Here is a 25,573-nt window from a genome sequence, read left to right as displayed (position 1 = left end):
CATTATACTCAACAGCGAAAAGTTGAAAGCTCTTCTGCTAAGATGAGGAATAAGATAAAGATGCCCTCTCTCACCACTTCTATTCAATATGAACTGGAAGTCCTAGACAGATCAATTAGGCATAAAGAAGAAATAAAGGCATCCAAGTTGGAAAGGAAGAAGTTAAACTGTCCCTCTTTGCAAACATAATCTTATATCTAGAAAACTCTAAGATTCAACCAAAAAACTGTCTGAACAATACACAAATTCAGTAAAGTTGCAGGATACAAAATCAACATACAAAACTCACAAGCATTTTTGTACACTAACAATGAACTATGCATAAAAAATAAATGAAGAAAACAATTCTATTTATAATAGCTACAAAAAAAATAAAATAGGAATAAATTTAACCAAACACATAAAAGACTTGTATACATAAGAGCTATCCCATGTTCATGGATTCAAAGAATAAATATCATTGAAATATCCATACTATCCAAAGAGATCTATAGATTCAATGCTGTCCCTAACAAAATCCCAATTGTATTTTTCATAGATTTAGGAAAAAATCCTAAAATTCATATGGAACTCCAGAAGACCCCAAACAGCCAAAACAATCTTGAGCAAAAAGAACTAAGCTGGAGGTCTTACACTACCTGATTTCAAAATATACAAGAAAGCTTTCATAATAAAGAGAAAAAAATATATGGTATTGGCATTAAAAAATGACACATATACCAATGGAACAGAACCAAGAGGCCAGAAATGGAGTCACACATTACACTCAACTGATTTTTGACAAAACTGCCAAGAACAGGCAATAGGGAAAAGACAGCCTCTTCAATAAATGGTGTTGAGAAACTGGATATCCACATACAGAAGAATGCAATTAGACCTTTATCTCACATCTTATACAAAGATCAACTCAAAATGGTTTAAAGGGTTAAATTTAAGACCTGAAACTATAAAACTATTAGAAAAACACATACAGGAAAAGCTCCATGACATTGGCCTGTGCAATAATTGTTTGGATATGAACAGGCAACAAAATAAAAATTTGACAAATGGGATTACATCAAATTAAAAAGCTTCTGAACAGCCAATGAAACAATCAACACAGGGAAGAGACAACCAAAAAATGAGAAAATATTTGCAAACCATACATCTGATAAGTAGTTAATATTCAAAATATATAAAGAACGTAACTCAATAGCAAGAAAACAAGTATTTTTAAATGGGCAAAGTCATTTCACAAAAGAAGATGGACAAATGGCCAATAAGTATATGAAAAAATGTTCAACGTCAGTAATTATCAGGGAAATGCAAATTAAAACCATAGTGGTATCATCTCACATCTGTTAGAATAGCTATTATCAAAAAGACAAAAGATAATAAATGTTGGTGAGGGTATAGAGAAAAGGAAACCCTTGTATACTTGGTGGGAATGCAAATCAGTAGAGCCATTATGGAAAACAGTATGGAAGTTCCTCAAGAAACTAAAAATCCAGCAATCCCACTACTAGATATATATCCATAGGAAATGAAATCACTATGTCAAAGGGATAGCTGCACTTCCATGTTCACTGCAGCATTATTCACAATAGTCAAAATAAAGAACTCACTTAAGTGTCCATCAACAGATAAATAAAGAAAATGTGGTATATATACATATATAACAGAAGATTATTCAGCCTTAAAAAGGAAGGAAATCCTGTCATTTGCAATAATATGGATGAACCTAGGGGACATTAGGGTAAGTGAAATAAACCAGGCACAAAAAGACAAATACTACACAATCTCACTTATATTTATGAACCCGCAGAAGCAGAGAGTAAAATGGTGGTTATTGTGGGGCAGAGGGTTGGGTATTGCTCAAAGGATACAAAATTTCAGTTATAAAAGAATACCTTCAAGAGAGCTACTGTACAACATAATGACTATGGTTAGTAACAATATTCTGTAAAATCGCTAAGAGAATCGATTTTAAGTGTTCTCACCACAGAAAAATAAAAAAGTATGTGAGGTAATACATATGTTAATTAGCTCCACTGAGCCATTCCACAAGGTATACATATTTCAAAACATCATATTGTAAATAATATAGAATGTTTTTGTCAATTAAAGAAATAAAGTGCCTTGCAGAGGGTAGGTGCTCAAGAAATGTTTATTCCCTTCCTTTCAAAGAAATTAGGGCCACTGACTCCAATTAGGAGGTTACCATTTTAGCATAAGGCCTGGAAGAGTACAAAAACAGACCAAAGGCAAAGTGAGAAATACCAAAAGCAGTTGAACAGGTAGGAAAGAGAATTGGCACTGTATCAAAAAAAGCTTCACTATACTCGAACTAAAAGAAACGTTCTCTTACAGAAAAAACTGAGTCTCAAAATAAGAATGAAATTTTTTTTCTATCTTAAGAAAAAAATAAGACTTCTAAGGTATGTTCAAAATGCAGAGAAGAGAAAAAATACCCTCGGAATAAAATATTCTGGGTCATTACACTTCAACAAGAAGAAAAAAAAATTCTCTAAAGAGTTCAACATTGATGATTTGCTTCATAAACAATCTCTGATAAAGAATCATACAATTATTCTAGAGACCACCTCTAGCCATAGGTTCCATCCTTCTGTGTCCAGGATCATAATATCCATGACCAAAAGAAAGCATTATCATATTTCACTGAGCGTTTGACAAAAAAACAAAAAACACCATTTTCTTTGAGGCATTCACACCCACACGCAACTTCAGTTTGAGGCATATATCTTACGCAGTGTCACTGTCAATTGCCAGAGCCATTAAGAGGCATAGAAAGCTTATGTTCTCCCTTGAGTATTTGTGCTCTGGGTTCACCTTTTTAGTAAAAAAAAAATTCAAATGAGGCATTAAGAATTATGTACCAAGTCAAACTGCCCACCAATGGGCAGAGGTGGGGGAGCACGGATGTGAAATCCTGGCTCTGTTCCTTATAATCTATGTGGCCTTATGCAAGTCTGAGCCTCAATTTCCTCTTCTACAAAATGGGAATAATAACGAATCTATCTCTCAGAGACATCATGAAAATTAAATGAGATATTATCAAATTAAAAAATATTTGTTCTTGAAAGGACATGCTTAAGGAAGTAAAAAGAACCCACAGAATGAGGGAAAATTGTCGTAAATCATATATTTGATAAAGGACTTATATCTAGAATATATGAAAAACTCTTACAACTCAATAATAAAAAGACAAATAACTGAATTTTAAAAGGGAGAATCTGAAGAGACATTTCTCAAAAGAAGATATACAAATGGTCAAAAAGTACAGGAAAAGATGCTCAACATTATTAGCCATCGGGGAATAAAAATCAAAACCATGATGAGATACCATTTCACACCTACTAGGATATTAAGAATCAAAAAGAGAGCCAATAATAACAAGTGTTGGCATGGATATGGAAAAACTGGCACCCTCATACCCTGCTAGTTCAAATGTGAAATGATATAGCCATTGGGGGAAACAATTTGTCATTTCCTTAGAGAGAATAGAATTACCACATGACCCAGCATATATTTCTACTCCTTGGTATATACTCAAGAGAAGGGAAAACATATGTCCATACAAAACTTGTATACAGATTTTCATAGCAGCATATTCATAACAGCCAAAAAGTCCATTAAGCTAATAAATGGTTAAATGCAATGTGGTATATCCATACAGTGAATACAATTTAGTAATAAAAGGAAATGAAATACTAATAATGTGCTACAACAAGTATTAACTTTGAAAACTTTGTTAACTTGAAGACGACAGTCACACAAATGGGATCTAATTAAGCTAAAGAGTGTCTACACAGCAAAACAAACTATCATCAGGGTGAACAGGCAACCTACAGAATGGGGGAAAATTTTTGCAATCTGTCCATCTGGCAAAGGTCTAATATCCAGAATCTACAAGCGACTTAAACAAATTTACAAGAAAAAAAACCAACCCCATCAGAAAGTGGGTGAAGGATATGAACAGACACTTCTCAAAAGAAGACATTTAAGTGGCCAACAAACATATGAAAAAAGTTCAACATCACTGATCACCAGAGAAACGCAAATCAAAACCACAGTGAGATACCATGTCACATCAGTCAGAATGACGATTATTAAAAAGTCAAGAAACAACAGATGCTAGTGAGACTGTGGAGAAATAGTAACGCTTTTACACTGTTGGTGGGAATGTAAATTAGTTTAACCACTGTGGAAGACAGTGCACCGATTCCTCAAGGATTTAGTACCAGAAATACCATTTGACTCAGCAACACCATTGCTGGATATATACCCAAAGGAATATAGATCATTGTCCTATAAAGACACATGCACACACACGTATGTTTACTGCAGCACTATGTACAATAGAAAAGACATGGAACCAACCCAAATGCCCACCAATGACAGACTAAATAAAGAAAATATGGTACATATACACCATGAAATACTATGCAGCCATAAAAAGGAATGAAATCATGTCCTTTGCAGGGACATGGATGAAGCTGGAAGCCATCGTCCTCAGCAAACTAACACAGGATCAGAAAACCAAACACCGCATGTGCTCACTCATAAGTGGGAGTTGAACAACGAGAACACATGGACACAGGGAGGGGAACAACACACACCAGGGCCTGTCAGGGGGTTGGGGGGCGAGAGGAGGGTGAGTGTCAGGACAAATAGCTAATGTATGCAGGGCTTAAAACCTAGATGACAGGTTGATGCAGCAAACCACCATGCCACATGTATACCTAGGTAACAAACCTGCACTTTCTGCACATGTATCCCAGGAATTTAAAGTAAAATAAAATTTTAAAAAGTCAGTCACAAATGACCACATGTTGTTTGATTCCCATCATATGAAACATCCAAACTAAGCAAACCAATAGAGACAGAAGGTAGATTAGTAGTTGCCTAAGGCTGGGATGGAAAAGTTACAAGGAAATGGCCAAGGCGTGAGAGTTTTCTTTTTGGGCTAATGAAAATGTTCTAAAATTGACTATGGCAATGGCTGCACAACTCTAACTCTAAGAAAAGTCACTGAATGGTAAACTTTAAATGGTATGTGCATTGTATAGGACGTGAATTCTATCTCAATAAAGCTGTTTTTAAAGGAAGATTAAATCAGACAAATACTTGTAAAGTGTTTAGCACAGTGCCTAGCACCTTGGAAGTGCTTAATAAATGTAGTCTGATAATGTTGCTGATATTGTTGCTACTTCCAGAAGAAAATACGTTTAATCTAAAAAATGTTTGTCATGCATGTAATTGATGAGAATAACCTGGTCCTTTAATCTCAAAATCATAAAACCATTCTGAAATGCAGAGGAAGCTTTTAAAAATCTCAGCAATAGTCTAATAACCTAAATTCTTTTCTTTTTTTTTTTTTTTTGAGATGGAGTTTCACTCGTTGCCCAGGTTGGAGTGCAGTGGCACGATCTTGGCTCACTCACTGCAACTTCCACCTCTGGGGTTCAAGCGATTCTCCTGCCTCTCCTGAGTAACTGGAATTACAAGCACCTGCCACCATGCCCGGCTAATTTTTTGTATTTTTGGTAGAGACGGGGTTTCTCCATATTGGCCAGCTTGTCTCGAACCCTTGACCTCAGGTGACCTGCCCGCCTCGGCCTCCCAAACTGCTGGGATTACAGGCATAAGCCACCGCACCCATCCTAACCTAAATTCTTATAAACATTTACAACAATCAGAGATAATAACAACAGTAAATTTGTCTGATGATACCTGTGAAGTCCTCCTCAACTATCTCAGGTAAAGTTTACTGCTTCTTCCTCTATAATTTCTACTATATCATTATCTAATCTATATGTCATTTTTTTCCACTAAAGTGTAAGTTCTACCAGGACAAGACAATGTCTCATTCATTTTTGTATCCTATAAGGACAGCAATTGCAATGCTGATACATAGTAGGTGCTTAATTGAATGAACATGTATCTGTGAAAATTCATGGATACCTTATCATTTCTTATCTATCTGAACTCCTGTTTCAGCCCCCTTTAAGAAAGGAAGAAAGGGTTTGATAACTGACCAATTTAATTACAATCACATATTTTCCTAACAGATTAAAACACCTGAACAAGTGAAGTTTTACTAGTTTCACCACAGTCTTGAAGTTCCAAGCATTCTCAAGAATAGAAAAATAACCCATAACAGTTTATTTAAACCCTAGGAAAGCCTATGATAGCCCTAGCAAAACACTGAGAAGTTGATATAATCAGCCTGTGATCCCCACCATCACTAAAGCAAAATGCAAGAGCAACCCCTCCCAGCTCCCCATGTTGTTTCTGCCTTTCCCTGAATATTTTCTCCGCTGGTTACCATAAGTAGTAACATTAGTATCTAGTACCAAGCTTTGCTGTTGCAAACTTCCAGGTGATGCCCTCTTCCTGGTTAGAAATTCGCCATCTTATTTTCTTTTTTTTTTTTTTTTTGAGACGGAGTCTCGCTCTGTCACCCAGGCAAGATCTCAGCTCACTGCAAGCTCTGCCTCCCGAGCCCACGCCATTCTCCTGCCTCAGCCTCCCAAGTAGCTGGGACCACAGGTGCCCACCACCACGCCCGGCTAATTTTTTGTATTTTTAGTAGAAACGGGGTTTCACCGTGTTAGCCAGGATGGTCTCGATATCCTGACCTTATGATCCGCCCTCCTCGGCCTCCCAAAGTGCTGGGATTACAGGCGTGAGCCACTGTGCCCGGCTGCCATCTTATTTCTTACCAGATCCACTGGTGATTCTAATGCACATTAAAAGTTTAGGCATTTTTGCCGTAACAGCTGGCTGTGCCTGGCTTTAGATTCAAGCTGGCTATACTTGGGGTCTAGAGTTGAACGCCACTACAGACCAGCTGAAGTGCATTTGGCAAATCACTTCACCCAGAGGGTCTTACCCTGTGTGCACTTTAGAACCACCTGGGGAGAATTTTTTAAATCACAATGCCTAAGCTCCACCCTAGAGATTGATTGAATTGGCCTAGGACCCAGTTTTTGTTGTTGTTGTTGTTGTTGTTGTTGTTGTTGTCCTGCTGCTGCTTGTTCGTTTTTGAGACAAACTCTGTCACCCAGGCAGGAGTGCAGTGGCATGATTATGTCTCACTGCCTCACACACTAAAGCAATCCTCCTGCCTCAGCCTCTCGAGTAGCTAGGACTACAGGTGTGTGCCACCAAGCCCAGCTAACTTTTTATTTAGTAGAAAACCGGGTCTCCCTATGTTGCCTAGGCTGATCTCAAACACCCTGGCCTCAAGTAATCCTCTTGGCTTAGCCTCCCAAAGTTCTGGGACTTCAGGTGGGAGCCACTGTGCCTGTCCCCAGTATTTTTTAAAGCTCCCCTAGCTAATACTAATGGACAGCTAGAGTTGGGAACCACTGATTAACTTCTATAAGCTTCTATCAAATGGGACAATTAATAGTACCTGCCTCGTGGGGGTGTGAAAACCAAATCTGATCACCTTTGAAAAGCTCTTGGTCCAGTACTTGTGACATTTAAGTGATCAACAAATGGTAGTTATTATTGTAATACCTGGAAACCCGGAAACAAATGCAACAGCAGGGATAAAAAGAACAGGCTCAGATTGTACTAGTCTGGTCTCATCCTACAGGTAGGTAACTGCCACAGTCGAAGAATACATTATCTCCAAGGACAAGTTTGCCCCTTCCCTGACACTCTGAGTTTCCTTGAAGCTTTCTGAAGGAAACTCAGAGTGTCAGGTAAGGGGCAAACTACCTCTGCAAGGTGTCAGAAAGGCCAGCACCTTCATTTGGAATTTATTGATGGAAGGTGGGGGAGCATGATTTCAGCAAGTCTGTAACACAGGAAATCCCCCTTACCACACCTTCCTGATTTACACTGATTCTTGATACACACCACATGTGTCCTCAACTCTCTTTTCCCCTCCCCCTAAGTTTTCAATCGTTCTGTTCCACATTTAGGTGATGAAAACTTAAAACCTGTGGTTATAACTTCTATGAGAAATTTCATTTTGAAAGCTTGCTAAATTTCAACTTTATTGCCATGAGAAAAACAAAAGAAACAAAAGACCTCAGTCATTCACTGACACAAAAACCCCAAGTGAAGACATTTCATGAGTGTAAGTTTTCTGCTGCAAGTTGTTGAAAATCCTGACTTTTGGACAGGGGTGCCATTCATTTGCTTCTACAAATGTTCTATGAAACAATAGCACTTATTTTTCAAATAGTTTTAGGTTACATGTTTAGTTTCATGTATGGATTTTAACTTGGCTAAGCCCAGCCTGTAGATCCTTTTGAATCTACATCTCACAGGATTTACCCTAAGTCTACTTTTCCAAGGAGATTCATAATGGCCAGGCAAATAAGTCCATGATCTGCCTTTCTAACAATTACAAGGAAATAAACACCCAGATGAGAATAACATACTTATCAGGCCACTGAGAGATAACCAAAGATTTACCTCAGTGGTGATTACATTCATTTTTTAAAGTGTGCATGGCTTAGTGACTAAGTCACCAGAAAGCTCAAGTTCTTTTTCCACTCCTCTGCTTACTCACTATGAGCCTCCTCTGCAGTAAAGGAAACAGACTCCTCCTCCCTCTCACTGGGTGCAGTGTGATAGCTAATGAGTGTCTGCATTTCAAAGGCTTTTGGAATCTTTTTGGAAGTTTCTGAAGTGATTTTGGTATCCCACAGAGTGCTCTCAAATAGTGCTCCTATTCTCTGGACTGGTTTCTTGGGTTCGGGACCTACTGTAAAGGGGGTCTGGGATTCAAGTCCTAAGTCTCCAAGAATGGCATTCTACAGCTTCTTCAGGAGTCTGTCAATGAATGACAGTTCAAAAACATGGAAGTAAACTCACCCTTGCACACATACAAGCACACATGGCCTCTCTCAAAAACTCTAGCCTCCCAGAGAACCTGTTTCAGATTGGCCCAACCACCCCCAAAACACAAGTACCTACCCCAGTTCACTTCAGAGGAGTGGAGGGGTTACTTTTAGCTGTTAAACTTCATTTAAGAATGTCATGCTTAAAGGTATAAGTACTGAGTTCTAATCCCAGCTCTCCTACTTAAAAGCCCTGTTACTTTGAGCAACTTCCTTGAGTCTTTCTCAGTTATAAAATGGAGATGCCAATTTAAAATAAGATTACTGTACTGTGAAAATCAGAGGAGTTTTTACAATCTTTAAATATTACAAATGTAGAGTGTAATTATTTTTCTCCTGAAAACAACTGGCTAGGGAGCTATTAAAAAATGGTGACCTTCTGCCTTCTTTAGTCTCTTTCTAACTAAACATTATCCGAGGTATTTAAAAATCTTTCTCTGTGAGCTGACTAGTATTCAAATTCACAGAGCAGCTTTAATGAGATGAGTGATATTCAAAGAGAATCAAAAATTGCTGAGCCAGGATTTCTTACAAATGACATAGTGATACACTATTTCAACCAAAAATCAAAATAATGTTACTGTCACTTTCTATCTGCATCCAAAACTTTACAAAGCACTTGTTTTATTAAAGGATATATTTTGATGCAAAAAGTTTTGCTATCGCCATTTTTGTGACACTTACCCAAAGAATGTACTATAGTTAAAAGGATTAAGATGGATAATGGTGTTTAAAGAGATGGTACAGGGAAATAATTAATTGAGATCAGAGAAATATGATATTACAGCACAAATAACAAACAAATAACTTCTTGTTAAAAAAAAAAGTACTGATGAAAGAGAATAAGCAACAGTTCCTCTGCATATATTCTTTACCCACTGAAAAGCAGACCATAATTACCAACTATAAGGTTATCTAAACAAGCAAGTTTTATAACAATGTGATTCTATCTATATACTTTAAAATGTATATACTTCTGTATGCATGGCAAATGATCCGAAAAGATACGTGTCAGACTGTTGAAAGTGGTTATACCTCTGGAGTACAACTGGGGATGGAGGCCAGGTGTGCTGGTTCACGCCTGTAATCCCAGCACTTTGGGAGCTGAGGCAGGCGGATCATGAGCTAAAGAGCTGGAGACCATCCTAGCCGACACAGTGAAACCCTGTCTCTACTAAAACTACAAAAATTAGTTGGGCATGGTGGTGCGTGCCTGTAGTCCCACCTACTCCGGAGGCTGAGGCAGGAGAATCTCTTGAACCCGGGAGGCGGAGGTTGCAGTGAGCTGAGATTGTGCCACTGCACTCCAGCTCCAACCTGGTGACAGAGTGAGACTCCATCTCAAAAAAAAAAAGTAGGGATGGAATATAAAAGGAGGTTTTTACTTTTTTTTTTTTTCTTGACGGAGTTGCACTCTTGTTGCCCAGGCTGGAATGCAATAGCTCACTGCAACCTCCACCTCCTAGGTTCAAGCGATTCTCTCGCCTCAGCTTCCCAAGTAGCTGGGATTACAGGTGCCTGCCACCACGCCCAGCTAATTTTTGTATTTTTAGTAGAGATGGGGTTTCACCATGTTGGCCTGGCTGGTCTCAAACTCCTGACCTCAGGTGATACGCCCGCCTCGACCTCCCAAAGTGCTGGAATTACAGGCGTGAGCCACCACGCTTGGCCGGCTTTCACTTTTTATTTGGTGTATGTATTATTTAATGACAGTATTCATGTGCATGCATTACACTGATAATAAAATGAATAAAAAGCATAAATCTGTAAAAGTATAAGAAGTTAAGCAAAAACTAGAAGTGGAAGAGAGGTTATTAGCATATTAGCTACCAAATAAGTGAGAAATAACCAGTCAACAAGTACTTACGGAAGAGCTACTACATAAAAGGCACTTTACTAGATTGTGGAAACTTCAGAAATGTTACAATCACTACTCTCGCAGTGCCCTATAATCTAGGAGTAGAGCTAAGTTTACATGAACATTCACAAAATACCTGAGAACATAAAGCAGAATATGAAAATAGCCACAAGAGTGATTTTTAGACAATAAGTATTTTAGAAACTCAGGCTCAGTAAGTGTTTCATAAATGAATTAAACACTTTGAGCTAAGATAGTAAAGAATCATAGAAAAGGAGGACAAACTTGAGCAGGGCTTTGAAAAGTAGGCAGAATTCAGAAATGGGTAGAATGTGGCAGAGAGACGATGGGATGGAATATCCAGAGGGTTAGAAATGAAAAAAATGTCAGAGAGGATAGAAGTAGAGTAAACAGCTATACCATCTGCTTGTGAATAAACTTAGGTTCCTATAGGGAGGCAGAGAGAAGAAGCTGGCCAAAGAGAGTAGGCTGACTGTAGGGAGCCTTGGAAAGTTCAGAATCTTGAGCTAGCAGACAAGGGATATCAGTGAAGGTTTCAAGCTAGGGAATGACAGGAGGAAGGAAAGTGGAGCTTCAGAAAGGTTAATCAGACAACAAGATAGAGAGAGGCTGAAAACAGGAAACCCAGCTGAGATGCTACAGAACAAGTGTGAGGTGTCCAAATCAGATGAAAATAGTCACAAGGGAAACAACAATAATTATTATTTAGCCCTATTTTCAAGCAAACTTTCAAACCAGACCCCAGTTAATATAAAGGCCTCTCCTCTTGGGGAAGGGCCTTTGAAGCTGACTTGGTAAGAGGAATGAGAAACACTGTGCTGCTATGTTATAATAGGGGTAAATGAAAATCACCAGCTTTGGAGAGAGACTGTCCTGGAGTCAACCACAGCTCAGCCATTTACTAGTACAGTTACTTAACCCCTGAGATATTTTGCAGACTATATAACCTCTTTGTTCCTTGATTTCTTCATTTTAAGTGTCTATGGTTGTGTTCTCCACTTGAATTTAACAAAATCTCAGTTCAAACAGAAAGATAAGGGAAAGAGATATCAAGAAAAGGCTTTCTTAAAATATCCCCTTTATCAGTTCCCTTTTCTCTTCACAGGACTTCATTAGGCTTAGAACTTGAAGGAAGAATAAGTCAGAGTATGGTTCAGTGTATAAGTAAAAAATAATTATAAAATTACCCAGTAATTTTTTCAAATATTCTCAAAACTGTCCAATAATTTTTTCAAATATTCTTATTTCTCTTTTTTCCTGAAATTTCCCTTACGTCAATAACACCATTGATCCATTTCCATTATTCCCTTCAATGCATCTGCTTCCAAAATATACCTCCTTCCCAGAGAAACTGTAAGTCCTTTCCTACATTGGATCAGTTGTTGTTCTACTCCTTCAACATGTCCTAAAATATGACAATCATTTATTTCCATTGTTTATGTGTCTTCCTGCAGTTATCGTTCTCTGTTTTACCTAACAACTATTTGTGTCATAACCCACAAGATCTTTGAATATGTTCATGGGACTATATTCATGGGAAGGCCTATGGCACACATTTTTTTAATGCTCCACAATGCTTAGTTTAGGGGTTTTGGAGCCAGACAAATGAATGGACTAATAAATAAGACAATGCATGATTAAAAGATTGTATCCCTCTCTTATCTAAGCACAGTGAAGAGAGTACGGGACTGGGATCTAATCCTGGTTCTACCAATGATTTAATACTTCATAGCAGACGTTCCATTTAAGCTTGAAGGTTTAATGACTGATATCACTGAGTCCCTGTAGCACAACTCATTAGCTAGGTAGTCTTGGGCAAATTACTTAACCTCTCTGTGCCTTGGCTTCCCCATCTGTCAAAGGGGTAAACAGTACTTTCCTCATAAGGTTGATGGAAGGATTAATGTATTAATACATGTACATTGCTTAAAACAGTACCTGGCATGTAATAAGCATTCAATAACGTTAAGCATTATTATTATGGTTGTGTTATTACTATTATTGGGCTGCAGAGAAACATTCATTCTTCCATAGTATTTAAGAGATAATGCCCCAAATCTGGGCAGTTTACCTTTTCCCAGCTTTCTAACCTCACATTCCAAACCAAGTGAAAATAAGGTACTGGTTTAACCCCTAATTCCTTTAACACAAACATAGATACATACATGCACCCATCTTTTCAAAATATACAGCATATATATTTCACTCTTCGTTATTTGCTACACAATAACCAAAACACATATATTTAGCCTTGTAAATAACATAAATACTTTGTTTGACTTAATGTGTCTGTTCCATGCAGTATGATGATGGTTATGTCTATATGGGTTTTTGTATGTGTAACAATGGCAGTGTATTTTTATTGTAAATTCCTAAGGACAAAAATGACCTGCTTAAGTCTGTCTGGGTACTTGGACTAAATTGGAGCGCATTTTCAGAAAAGAATTTTAGAAAAATTCAGAGAAAGACAGAAAGATTAATGGGTACTGACTTAGCAGAAGGTTTAATGAAAGATGGAATTTAAGTAGAGCTTTCAAGAACAGGTAAAATTTTCAATTTCAGGGGAGAGGGAGATGTGTGTTCAACATGGAAATTATAGTATATGTAAGTGGAGAGGTAGAAGAACTAAACAAAGATTGGTATGACTAACTAAAGAGAGGACACTGGAGAGCACTATGAAATTTATATTTAATATATAAGATCACAGCACTCTTGAAAGTATAGTTTATTCCTCTTGATTGCCCCAATATCTAGCACTAAGTCTGGCTTGTATATAACTGATAATCAAAAAACACACTTATTGAATTGAGCAAAATTACCCTGTTTTTTATTATATCAGAGTGAAGAAAACTGAATGGAACTGAACTCAATCAGATCATGAAAGTCAATGGATAAAAGAACTCAACAAACTTGTACAAGGTATGTAAACCCTGAACAGCACTAACCACTAGTCAAGAAATATGTATTCATTTTGCCTAAATTACCATTGATGGACCAGTTCAGGGAATGAAACACCAAATTCTCTCAATCTCATATTCATTCTCACTCTCTTTCTCTCTGACACACATACACACACACACACACACACACACACACACAGCTCAGAGTTTCAATCTACCGTTTTATAGACTAAGATAGCTGAAAGCATGATTAAGGAACTAAGAAGTACCCACATTAAGATTCTTAACATCTAATCCATTTTGAAGAAGGATTCTCAGACACGGCTCCTGACCATAGAAGTCCAGATCATGTGACCAGCAGGCTAAGCAAAACCAGAAAACTTTTTGAAAGAAACTGTTTTTCTTCCATGAGGTCCCCATCCCATCAGTAGGGACTGGGAGAACAGGAGAGATAACGTAAATGAATTTGGCAGAAAAAATAATAATTTGGTATTGGCAAGAGTAGTACAGTTGCATTGTACAAAAAAAAAAATTGATGAATTTCCTTTTTCCCCAATGCCCAGGTGGTAAATTATACAAACGTGGTCAGCATTAAAAGGTTTATTTACTGGTTTTTCTGATTCACTGAAATTAATTAAGCCACCTCCACAAGTAATGGACCAGTATTTCTTGGTCTGTACCACTTCTAGCAGTATGCACGTTGCCACAATGACTACATTGTGACTAGACATGGTGACTAAATCTTTCTAAGATACAAATTCAAATTTACTGGGATATAGTGAACTGCAGCTCACACTCAGGGCCTGGGTACAAAATTTCAAAGGTATTAGAGAAATGCATCCATTTTGATTTCAAAAGGCAGAATAAAATAAACATAAATAAAACTTCATAAACATACAAAAAACTTCAGGTGATTACTGACACTTTTAATACAATATTAAATTATATCAAATCCTTCTAAAGTTATTGGCAGACAAATTGTGAAATGCCAAGGATGAAGTTAGAATGAAGGCTTTTCTTGGGCCTAAAATTCTCTCAAAACTGCTTTTGGCTGCTGTTGCTGAAGTGACAAGAAGTCAGTAGTAAGTAATTTGACAATTACACCTGGGCCCCATTAATCTTCCCAGCTTCAGTGTCAAACAGAGGCCTGAAACTGGATGCCTACTCAATGAATATTATAAAATACTAGCGTGTTTTTACTCTACAAAAGAAGGAAGAATAACATAAAATAATAAGCAAATTTTAAGATCTTTTACTTTATGAAACTTGCAATGTAAGAATCTAATTAATAATTCAATTTTATTAATCTAATTAATAATTGTATTTTAAGCATGCTTTGTAACTCAAACCTTGACAAATGCAGTTATTATAACACAGTTTACTTAGAGGGAGGGAATGAATGTGTCAAGTGATTTGGAAAGGGAAGATGGGACAGAGCAAGTGTCATGGAAGGCCCCTATAAAAATGTGTCCTTCTCTTCTCCAGTGAAGTAAAACAAGTTATAACAGCCTCTTTTTTCCTCTAGGGCCAATTCCATTTTACTATGCCTAAATTTCAAGATTCCATAATCTGATCTGGATTTACCCAACCAACCTTTTGTCTCACACATGTACTTTCTTTTTCTTCTTCTTCAATTATATGTTTTGGAGTTAAGAAAAATAGATTAGAATATATTAAAACCAATTTAGACATAATTCTAGCAATATGAACTTTGCTTGGGATAATTTTTAATGTACTTTATTTTCATATATTTATCTTTAATTATAAACATTTCTATTTAACAAAAATGTGTAAATAGGCTTCTATAAAAGAGATTTTGACATGGTTCTACCACATGAACTAAGATAATTTCTGACATACTTTCAGGGTGGTTTCCTTCCTGCCCAAATATATATGAGGATTTGCCTCATGCTCTTTCCCTTGAGTTGCATATCCTCTCTTCTTGTCTCTGTCTCTCTAAGGTCTACCTACCTATCTGACTCCACCTAAGTCTCACCAGCATTCAACTCTACTTTTCTTGTTATAGCCTGGCAAACTATTATATTCCACTTAGCACTTCATTCTAAATTGTCTTTCTGTTTTTCTTCAGTTTTATCAGTGTTAATGTTGTCTGACCAACTACACTACTGGTTCATTGACAGCAGGACACAGTATCTTTTGAAGAATACAAGTCAGGTATCTTGTAGAGTATCCTCCAGTTTGGGTTTGACTAATGTTTTCTCACGTCTACTGAGAGTTACAGGGCACATGGTGAAGTACCCTTCTCATTATATCATATCAGAGAATAATACATGATATCAATATGACTTATCTGCTGATGTTAACCTTAGTCACTGATGAAATGATGACTGTCAGTTTCTCCAGTGAAAAGTTACTATTTTTGCTTTTGGAGACTCTCTTCTTTAAATCCAACTCACACTCAAGGGAAGAAGAATTAAGTTCCACCTCCCAGAGGTGGAGAATTTGTGGACATATATTAAAACCACCACAATAATTAGTTAATAAATGTTATGAGGGAGATGCTTTAAGGCTATGCAAATATCCTCTTTTAAAGTTCCACCCACTAAGTTCAACACTTGATTAATGTATCCTGCTTAAAGCAATTATTACTGTTGTGTTCTAATGGTGATTTGGGATAGCATCCTTTATTTATTTTATATTCTGCCATTCTTTGGCATGAAAGTAAACAGAGAGTAGATAATCAGTACATACTTATTAAATGTAACAGAATTTTAAAACATTATGTGAAATAAAATGAGATAATAGAAGGTGAATAAGTTCAAGGCAAATACATATTTTGGCAGTTGTGCTGTTCTTATACCATAAGTCTTGATTGATAGAAGGGGATTAGAAAGAAAAAGAATTAACTACCTCATCTGTGGAAAAGCTTCCTAGAGAAAAGAGAATAATAATAGTTATACAGTGTCTTAGAGTTTACGAAGTATACACACATTCATCATTTAGAATTTAGAAGCTCTCTGAAGAGAAAAATCTTCAGGAGATAAAGATAAAAGATATTTGAAAGTTGTGAAAAGGCACAGTTACACCAGGAATTGAAAAATCAGGGATAGAAATTACATTAGACTAACAAAGAAAAGCAAAAGTAAAGGCAAGGTAGAAACAGACACAATTTTTTTTTAAATGTAGTTCTAGTGCAAGGCTTTAAACTGGGTGATAAAGTTAATTTAACACATAGCATAAAATCAACACAACTTAGACAACCAAAGATAAAGAGCACATGGTTAAAATCATGAAGAATGTCATTAAAAAATAAGCATCAAAAATGGACTGCATGGGAATATGTGTTGAAAGTGTAAAATGAATAGAATCTTCATGTATACCTTCACTCATTTCTCCACTGGTCACCTCCATTTTCCCAGGGCCTTTCACAGTGCTTTTAACCTAGTATACACCCAAGAAAATTTGCTGAAGATCTACCATGTATCATAAAGGCTAGACATTGTAGATATACAATAGTTAGATATAGTCTCTTCCTATAAAGAATTTGCATTCTAGATGGAAAGGTAAAATATGTATATGTATATATATAAAGTTGAATGTATATATATATAAAAATTGAATGTGTATATATATATGAAGTTAAATGGCAAAACAAGGCAGAAGGAGCCAAAAGAAAAGCATAAAGAGTAAAAGCTACAGCAGTCTAGAGAAAGAATAGATCACTGTGGAATGACCTGTTCAAGAACATTTTTGTGCAAATAAGGAACATTTGCAGTGGGCCTTCAAAAACTAGGTGGGATGGAGTAAGCTCTGACTTGAGCCAAGAGAAAGACGTTCAAGGCATATTCATATGCTAACTGAACAAAGGCATGGGGTTGAGATAATAAAGGTGCTTTAAGGAGACAGTGAACAATCAAGTAAGTTTGGCTGTAATAAAAGGTATATGGAAACAGAGGGTAGCAAAAGTAAGCTGAGACTGAAATGTGAAAGGTTGTGAATGTCAAGTTGAGGAGTTTGAACATATTATGTAAGCAATCCAAAAATAACCATAGTTTTTAGCAAAAGAGTAACGTGATGAATATGACATTTTAGAAATATTAAGCTGGCTTTTGAGGTACATTAAAAAATGGTGTACATCTTCATTAAAGATACAGCTATGGTCTTAAAAAACATGCATACAAATAAACCACATTGAATATAATACAAAGAGGGGAAGACTGGAAAAAAATAAACTTAAGAACAGAAGAATAACCCAAGATTTCTTTGTTGAGAGCAAGTAAAGCATAAACATAGAACAAAAAGGAAGTTAGGCAACGGTAAGATTCCTAGGGTATAAAGAACAAATCTATTTTTACTTCTTCCATCATCACTATGTGTGTATGTAATTCAAGGTGCCTAAGCATAGAGTAGAATAGTTAACTGCATTAAAGGAGTAACCAGTGAAGCTCCCAAAGTGATACATAAACAGTGGTTTTACAAAGTTAGAGAAAATACAGTTGCATTAATGTGCTCAGAAAGTATTTGGAAAACAGAAGACACATGAGTTGTTAATTGCATTATTAATTCATGGGAAAACAAGGGGAACAACAAAATCACATCACGGGCTGGGCACAGTGGCTCATGTCTATAATCTCAGCACTTTGGGAGGCTGAGTTGGGCAGATCACTTGAGGTCAGGAGTTCAAGACCAGCCTGGCCAACATGGTGAAACCCCATCTCTACTAAAAATACAAAAATTAGCCAGGCATGGTGGTACACACCTGTAATCCCAGCTACTCAAGAGGCTGAGGCACGAAAATCACTTGAACCCGGGAGGCAGAGATTGCAGTAAACCAAGATCGTGCCACTGCCCTCCAGCCTGGGCGACAGAGGAGACTCCATCTCAAAAACAAGAAAAAAGAAAAAAAAGAAATCATATCAGGGTAGCAATATAAACGGATTAACCAGAAGAGTGGAGGCTTTTTGCTCAACACTACAACTATCCATTCATTTTAACATTAGTACGTAACAAAAGCCACCTTTGGTTCTCAACTCTGTTCCTTAAAGATAATTCTCCCTACATTCTCTCAATCCTCTCAAGTAATTCCATAAATCTACCGTGTGCCTTCTGCAAAAACTTCAGTCTCATGAAATCTTACTCACTCCTTAATCCCACTTTAAAACATTAAATATATATTATAAATTTGCTGATGTTGCCATTAATGAAAGTAAGAATCCTTACCTTTCTTATAGTGTTGTACAGTCAAAAAAAGTAACTTACAAATATTACCTCTTAGAACCTTCAGAGAAGCATTGCACATTAGGTAATTATCATCATCCACATGCTATAAACAGTAAGCCCCAGGCCACACATTCATAAGTGATAGGGCCAGGCCTGCAGTGCAAGCTTCCTAAGTCCAAATTCCATTTTCTCTTCACTGTATCATTCAGTTTCATAATGTGCCAGTAGGTATATCTTATTGCTCAAAATATATGTTGTTATTCTGTACTATGTTTAAGTAAATACATCTTTTAATAAGATGCCTTTATGCCCAAGTGCTTACTACAGGGCCATTTCCTAAGAAGGCTTAATTACTTCAAGATGCTCGTGATGATAAGAGTTATCACTAGATGAAAAGGGACAACAGAAGCATAATGTTTTCAAAATTGCTGAGACTATACCAAGAACATTTTGCCTTGAATTCTGCAATGCAACATGCAACAACAAAGACAGTATGGGCAATTTAAGGATATGTTAGCTTCAAAGGGCAGAAATAGGACGTTCTCATTCTCTTTAACTCGGCTAAAGTCTCAAATACTGATATAGTTCAGAGCATCTTATTACTAGGAAAACATAAATCAAAAGGAGTTCAGCTAGGAGCAATAAAACAGATTAGTGTCTGGAAGGACTGACTTTAAAGAAAGTTTTAAAAGAATTAGATCCAGGTAGTCTAGATAAAAAAGGAGGAAATTTTTTTTTTTTTTTTTGAAGCTAACACCCACACCAAAGGCAGAAATTATTTTTAAGATAGATGTCTAAAAAATGCAAACAGGAATAATTGTAAATACTTATAAAGGGAAAATTCAGGAGAAATTTCCCAGCAAAAGCTTATGGGACAGGAGAATCTCTCCCCTATGAGTGGTGAAAAACTACATTCCTAGAGATATTTAATGCCAGGTTGGACAAAACAAGAAAAGGATTCCATGTGGAATGATCCTATACTGGCCCCTGACATGATAGAAGGACTGAAGGTGACCTCTTAGATCTTTCCATTTATTTATTTATTTTTTTAATTCTATGAAGTTTTACAGGGCACTGCCTTCTGCCAATTTCTTTTCTCCCCATGATGCCCACTTTCTCCTTTCACAAAGGGAAACAAATTGTAGCCTTCATTTTAAGCAGATCTCATTATTCTCAATGTAACATAATCCTAGGTACAAGGTTGAGAGAAACAGACCAATTTCTAAACTTATAACTGTCCTTTCTCCGCACCCCCGCCCCCACCCCCAGCAATTCTCGGGGCTCTTACAAGTTTTCCCACAAACTAAAGAGGAAATAGTTCAAATGGATTGGAAGAAGAGCTATCTCATAGGGAAAACCATTAATATTCTCCCTTCTTATGTCTGATCACAGAGCTGACAGTGACCCTGGGAGCTATAAGGTTCTGGGTCAAATTACCATCAGAGGTGCTGTTAAAGACTATCTTTTACCTTTCAGCATTTATGCTGAGTGACAGCAAAAAGTCTACTTGCAATCCACACTTTTATAGCAATGACTTTTATCTTTGAAAAGATATAGCCTTAAACACCTACATGCTTTGGCAAATGTTATAAAAGAGTAAGTCCTAGTCATGCTCCAAACTCAAGAAGCCTCAGCCTTGCCCTCTTTCTCTTATTCTGGCAGTTTAAAAATACATTCCTCAGCCACCCTTGAAATACATTCCAATACCTCTCCAAAAGTTCTTTTCAATGAAGTCCCAAGAAAATACAAGGGCATTTGCTCCTTTAGCTGATTTGTAAGAACAAGATGTAACAAAATTCAGAGGGCTCTGAAAACCTGTCCCCGAGCCCTTTATATATAAAACTGTAGTTTACTTATGAGAAGGAACAGCAGCGGGGAGAAAGCCCTCCAAGAATGGACACTAATGCCTCTTCTATCCAATCTTAACAGTGTCAATAGCTCAAGAAACGCCAATACCCATCGTGCCTCTTTGAAAGCACATCCCTCCACTTAAACAGGAAGTTCATAGATGTTAACACCTAACCTTCTAAACAAAAATTTTTCAATAGCATTTTCATTTTTTTCCCTAGTAAAAATAAGACTGTTCAAACCAAAAAAGATTGGCCTCTCTGACTGAAATAGGATTTCAAGTTGTCAAAGCCCTTCCAACACTTACGTAATTCGGTCAGGAAAGAAAGCTGGCATTTGTAATCCCATTTTAAAACAGAAAAAAATGCAACTCTGAGATTAGGCAATCTGAAGAAGAACTAACTGTGGAGATTTCCAAACCTTCCTCAACAAGGGACCAATTTAAAAGGGATTATTCCAGAAAACTTTAGAGTGCGCTTCAAAAATCCCTTCTGTACCCTCATCACAGGAAGGCAAGAAATAAGAAAAACAGAAAGGCACTTTGCCTAGAATTTTAGCAAAGAAATATGACTCTGACCTTTAATAATCTATGAACCTGGCTGAATTTTCTCAAAAAAAACCTGCTGCATCTACACTCCGCAGGACCAGCCTGCTAGTAGTTTGGGCTACCAGCTTGCAGCCTCCAAGACAGCCGCCCAGCAAAAGGCCGGCAGCTAGGTGAGAACAACCTGGAGAACCCCCTTTGCGCAATGAGGTCAGGATTTCCATACTGCAGTGTCTCCTCGTCTGAAGCTTCCAACTTTTCATTTTCAGGAGAGCTGCAACCAGGCTCTCCAAATCTGCCCCAGCGCGCGCGCATACACACACACACACACACACACACACACACACACAAACATATAGACACACAAACCCAGCGGGTGCTCGCTTCCACTCCCCTGATAAAGAATGGTAATCAAGTTTCTCACCATCCTCATAGTTTTTGAGATAGTAATCCGGGCCTGGGCCCCCGCGGCTTTTCGCCGGGTTCCTCAGGTTCTGGAACTGCAGGAAGTCGGTCCTTTTGCCCCCGAAGCGCAGAAAGGCGGGCGAAAGTCCCCGGGCCAGGGTCACCAAGCGCTTGGAGCTGCAGAGGAAGAGAATAAGAGAGGAAAGGTTCCCGGGACAGGATGAGAGCGCGTGGGGCACGGAGAAGGGCCCTCTTCCTACTCCCTGAGGGCGACCTGGCGAGGGCTAGAGGCTCTGTGCCTGCCCCAGCCGGTAGTCCACGCTGGCCCCTGGCCGCTCCCGCAGCTTCTAGCTAGTGCCCCGCGCCCCAGCTCGCCCTCACCGCCCGACACCGGGGGCTATGCCTCTCGCTTCCAGGCGCCCGCAGCGGCCCCATCCCGCAGACACCCAGATCCTGATCTCCTAAAGGCTACAGATTGTGTTTGTTCATAGAGTGTTTGTATGGGGTGGGTGTACGCGCTACGAGCACCGCGCTAAAGCGCAGTTGCCCGGCTTCTGCCACTGCCAGGAAAGCGCTCCGGGCGGAGACGCGCTAGGCGCGCCTACCTCTGGCTTCCGACCCTTGCCAAAAACTTGTATGCTGAAAGCCGGCATTGCCTCCTCAGTCCCAGGGGCCCCACAAACCTCCGTGCAGGGGGTGAAACCTGCCTTGTTTCTCTCAGACCAGGCCCGGCGCCTGAGCTTAAGTGGATTCTTACTTTCTTTCTTTTAATGTCCGAGTTGATTTGTCTTTTTCACTATATTGTAAAAACCGCATTGTTTCCCAAATCCCCGGACGGAAAGATCCCCAGGGTAAACCCTTGCCTTTCCAAGAACACTTCTCTACTCCCGCACCACCACCACCACACACACACAGAGTAAAGGCAACGTCTCTTTGGCCCCTGAAACAATTCCGCCTGATCTCAGGAAAGGTAACATCCTCCTCCCCACCCCACCCCCGAGTTAGGCTCCATCTTTCTTCTTTCCCACTTGGGGCCGTTTGGAACCGCTAGGGAAAATGAAGCTTGCCGAAATGTGGAACCTGCGCGTTAGGGGATACTAAATGAGCATTAAAACAATAGCATTTACATCTATTTAAGGTCAGAATTTCCATCAATAGGTTTTTAAAAGCCAAAGGCTGCTGCTTTGGGAAGGAGTAGGGAAGGAGCAATGCAGATACTGATAATGCTGAGGGGATCAGCTGCTGAGTTCCGGGTCTGTAAATTATTTTTTAACGCTTTACTGTTTCAGATCCTGAAAACCCAAATCCAAATGGTGACGTTAAAGAGCATCATAAAGTAGGTGGATACGAGAAAGAAAAAACAGACTCTGCTTTTGGAGTTTTTTGAGAAGAGACGTGGCTACCCCAGGGTCTTGCAACCAGAAGGGTCCTTTGGCTGAAGTCTCCGGGACCGCGCTCCAGGACAGACACAGTCAGGGCGTCGCGTGGGCCTACTGTGGCAAAGGAGACGTCCGCGCGAATCCGGTCCTGGGGAAAGGGCAGTTCCAACAACTTTTCATCCAGAAGCCTGCACAGCCAATGCGAATGCGCTCCGCCAGGACCTCTTCCCCGAAAACCTGCCTTCCAGACTCTTTTCTGAGGCAGGAAAGCATTAGGCGAACAGGCTGATTTTTAAAAAGAAGAAAGAAAGCTGGAGGGGAAAGGGGGTCTGCGCAGCTGAGGGAGTTCAATGCAAGTGCGACAAGCATTGCGGAAAACTCCGTTGCACCCTACATTCGGACGAGCTCAGAGACGCACTCTGCTGCACGAAGGAGCTTTCGAAGAGGAAGCTGGGCCGCGCGGAGCTGGCTGTTCCGCCCTGGCAGCAACCGCACCAGCAGGAACCGAAACGGCCTCCGCAAGGAAGCTACAGCCTCTCAGTTCTCCGCTATCCTTCCTCCATGTGGAAGGAGCGCTCCACGTGGCGCCTCCCGCTACCTGCGGCATCCGCAGACCTGACCCGGGCCAGGGGAACAACCCCAAGAGCTGAGAGGCAGGCGCACCTCAAGAAGCAAAACTCGAATTTCGCAAGGAGTGAAAAATACGAAGGACGCACAACGGACGTGGCCTTGGGGCAGAGTGGGACTGAGAGCGCTGAAGGCTCTTCGAGGGGAACCCACAGCTGAGGCTCCAACTTGGAGGGAATTTTTAAAAACTCAACACTTGGATTCGACATTGCAGAGGATTTATTTCTTATTTTACACTGCAACTCTGTCCCTGATGGGAAGGGATCATAGTTGCCTAACTGCCAAACTGCAACAACCCGGGGAGAGTGTGAGCCCAATTAGATTACAAGCCCTAGAGCAAAGGGAATCACAAACCTCCGGGTTTGTTAATCCGCTGGTGCGGGGTTCAGATCTCCGAAGCCTCCCTGGAGTATTTCTGGGTCTCTTACCGCTTCCCTTATAACGCTGTGACCCCAGCGAGGATTTTTTTTTTTCTTTTCTTTAAAGAAAAGCTAAACTGTGCAGTTACCGCAGGAGATTTAAGGAGGAACTGGGGGGGGAGGGGAGCATTCCTTCTATAAAAAGCGCCTTACAAAGTCCTGAAGTCTGGAGATGACAGCGGAGGATATAAAATAAAAAAATTTAACTCCGATCCAACTTGCCCACCACTCAAGCCTCTGCTTAAATTCGTTTTCTGTCTGAGAGTGGGAGAGAACTGACGAAACGATCTTTCCGTGGAAAATTCCACTTTCGTGCAATCCCGCTTGAGCATTCACAGACACACACACTCCCCTCTGTCGCACATACACACACACCCCCACACACATACCCATTCTTTTCAGCTCTTTGTTGTTTGAGATCTTTTCTTCGCTTTTGTAACTGCTCTGAACCTCTTGTTTCTTTTTCAGAAGGAGACGGGGAGGCTAATTGTGGATATATGTAAGCACAACATTTTTTCAGTCATAACTGATAAGTTTCTGAAATGCCTTCTGCATTGCAAACATGTGCATCTTAATAGAAAACATTGCTTTTCCCAATCACTAGTTACAGCCTCATAGCACACAATCCAGGAGGAGGAAAACCTCCTTTCTTCTCTTTGAGAGATCTGCTTGGCTTACTTTCTTCTTTCCCCTCTGGAATGGGGGATAGGAAGGGGTTGAGGGGATGTTACTAAAAAATTTTAAATGATCCATCGAAGCCCCTGCCTTACCTTAGGAAATCGAGCCAGCCATCATGAATGATGGACGGATCCAGCTGCAGAGAGAGGAAGTTCTCATTGACTGTCCTGACTGGGTTCTTGGTGCTCACATCAAGTAGAATCAGGGTCTTTTCCTTCAAACCTGCAGCTCTGTCTACAGGCAAGGGTCTCCTGTCTCCAGCTTGGGAGGAAAGGGAGAGATGGAGCAACAGAGCCAAGCAGAGAGCCCCCGGGGCTAGGCACGCGGGGGGGCGGGAGTTGCTGGAGGGCATGGCTTCAGGGAAGGCACAGAGCACCCTCATTCAATCCCTCTGATTTAAACCTCTCTTCCTACTTGGTCTCGCTAGTGACTAATTGTCCTTATCTAAAGTGTGTGTCTGTCCGCCTTTTTCCCCCTTTTTTTCCCTTCCTCCCACCCCCCCCCCACACACACACACTCTCTCTCTCTCTCTCCCTCTCTCTCTCTCTTTCTCTCGCTCGCTCGTTTTTTGTTTTTTTTTTTATTTTTTATTTTTTTTTTCAGTGTTTTGGTGCTGGTGGAGCGAACTCACGCCCCTAGCCAGCCTTCCCAGTGACTCTTGCCAAGAGAACTCGTACACCGGCACCGCCCCTTTAAGAGATTTCTACTGCAGACATTTTTTAACTTTTTAAAGGTAAGGGGAGGGGGCAGGCGGGAAGGAGGAGAAAAGGGTGGCGTTGTACCCTCCTAATTTAACCCTCTAGGGTCAGGAAGCAGAGGGAGGAATCCAAACCATGCCGTTGTACCGTC

The 25,573-nt window shown here is 39.4% G+C and overlaps 1 protein-coding gene across 1 annotated transcript in view; it reads right to left on the bottom strand.

Annotated features, from left to right (window-relative positions):
* HPSE2 (heparanase 2 (inactive)) overlaps positions 1-25,179 on the bottom strand; it is an 86,368-nt gene extending 61,189 nt beyond the window's left edge. The window contains exons 1-2 of the mRNA XM_011935588.1: positions 24,817-25,179; positions 21,641-21,798 (exon numbers count right to left, since the gene is read on the bottom strand). Of these exons, the coding sequence (XP_011790978.1) occupies positions 21,641-21,798; positions 24,817-25,106 (448 nt within the window). The 5' untranslated portion in view covers positions 25,107-25,179. The remainder of the gene's footprint in view (positions 1-21,640; positions 21,799-24,816) is intronic.
* Positions 25,180-25,573: the final 394 nt, after the last annotated feature.

The sequence above is a fragment of the Colobus angolensis genome, unplaced genomic scaffold, assembly GCF_000951035.1.
Source record: "Colobus angolensis palliatus isolate OR3802 unplaced genomic scaffold, Cang.pa_1.0 Scaffold144, whole genome shotgun sequence".
NCBI lineage: Eukaryota > Metazoa > Chordata > Mammalia > Primates > Cercopithecidae > Colobus > Colobus angolensis.
Note: the sequence above shows the minus strand (reverse complement) of the source record. Positions and strands in the feature narration are given on the sequence as shown.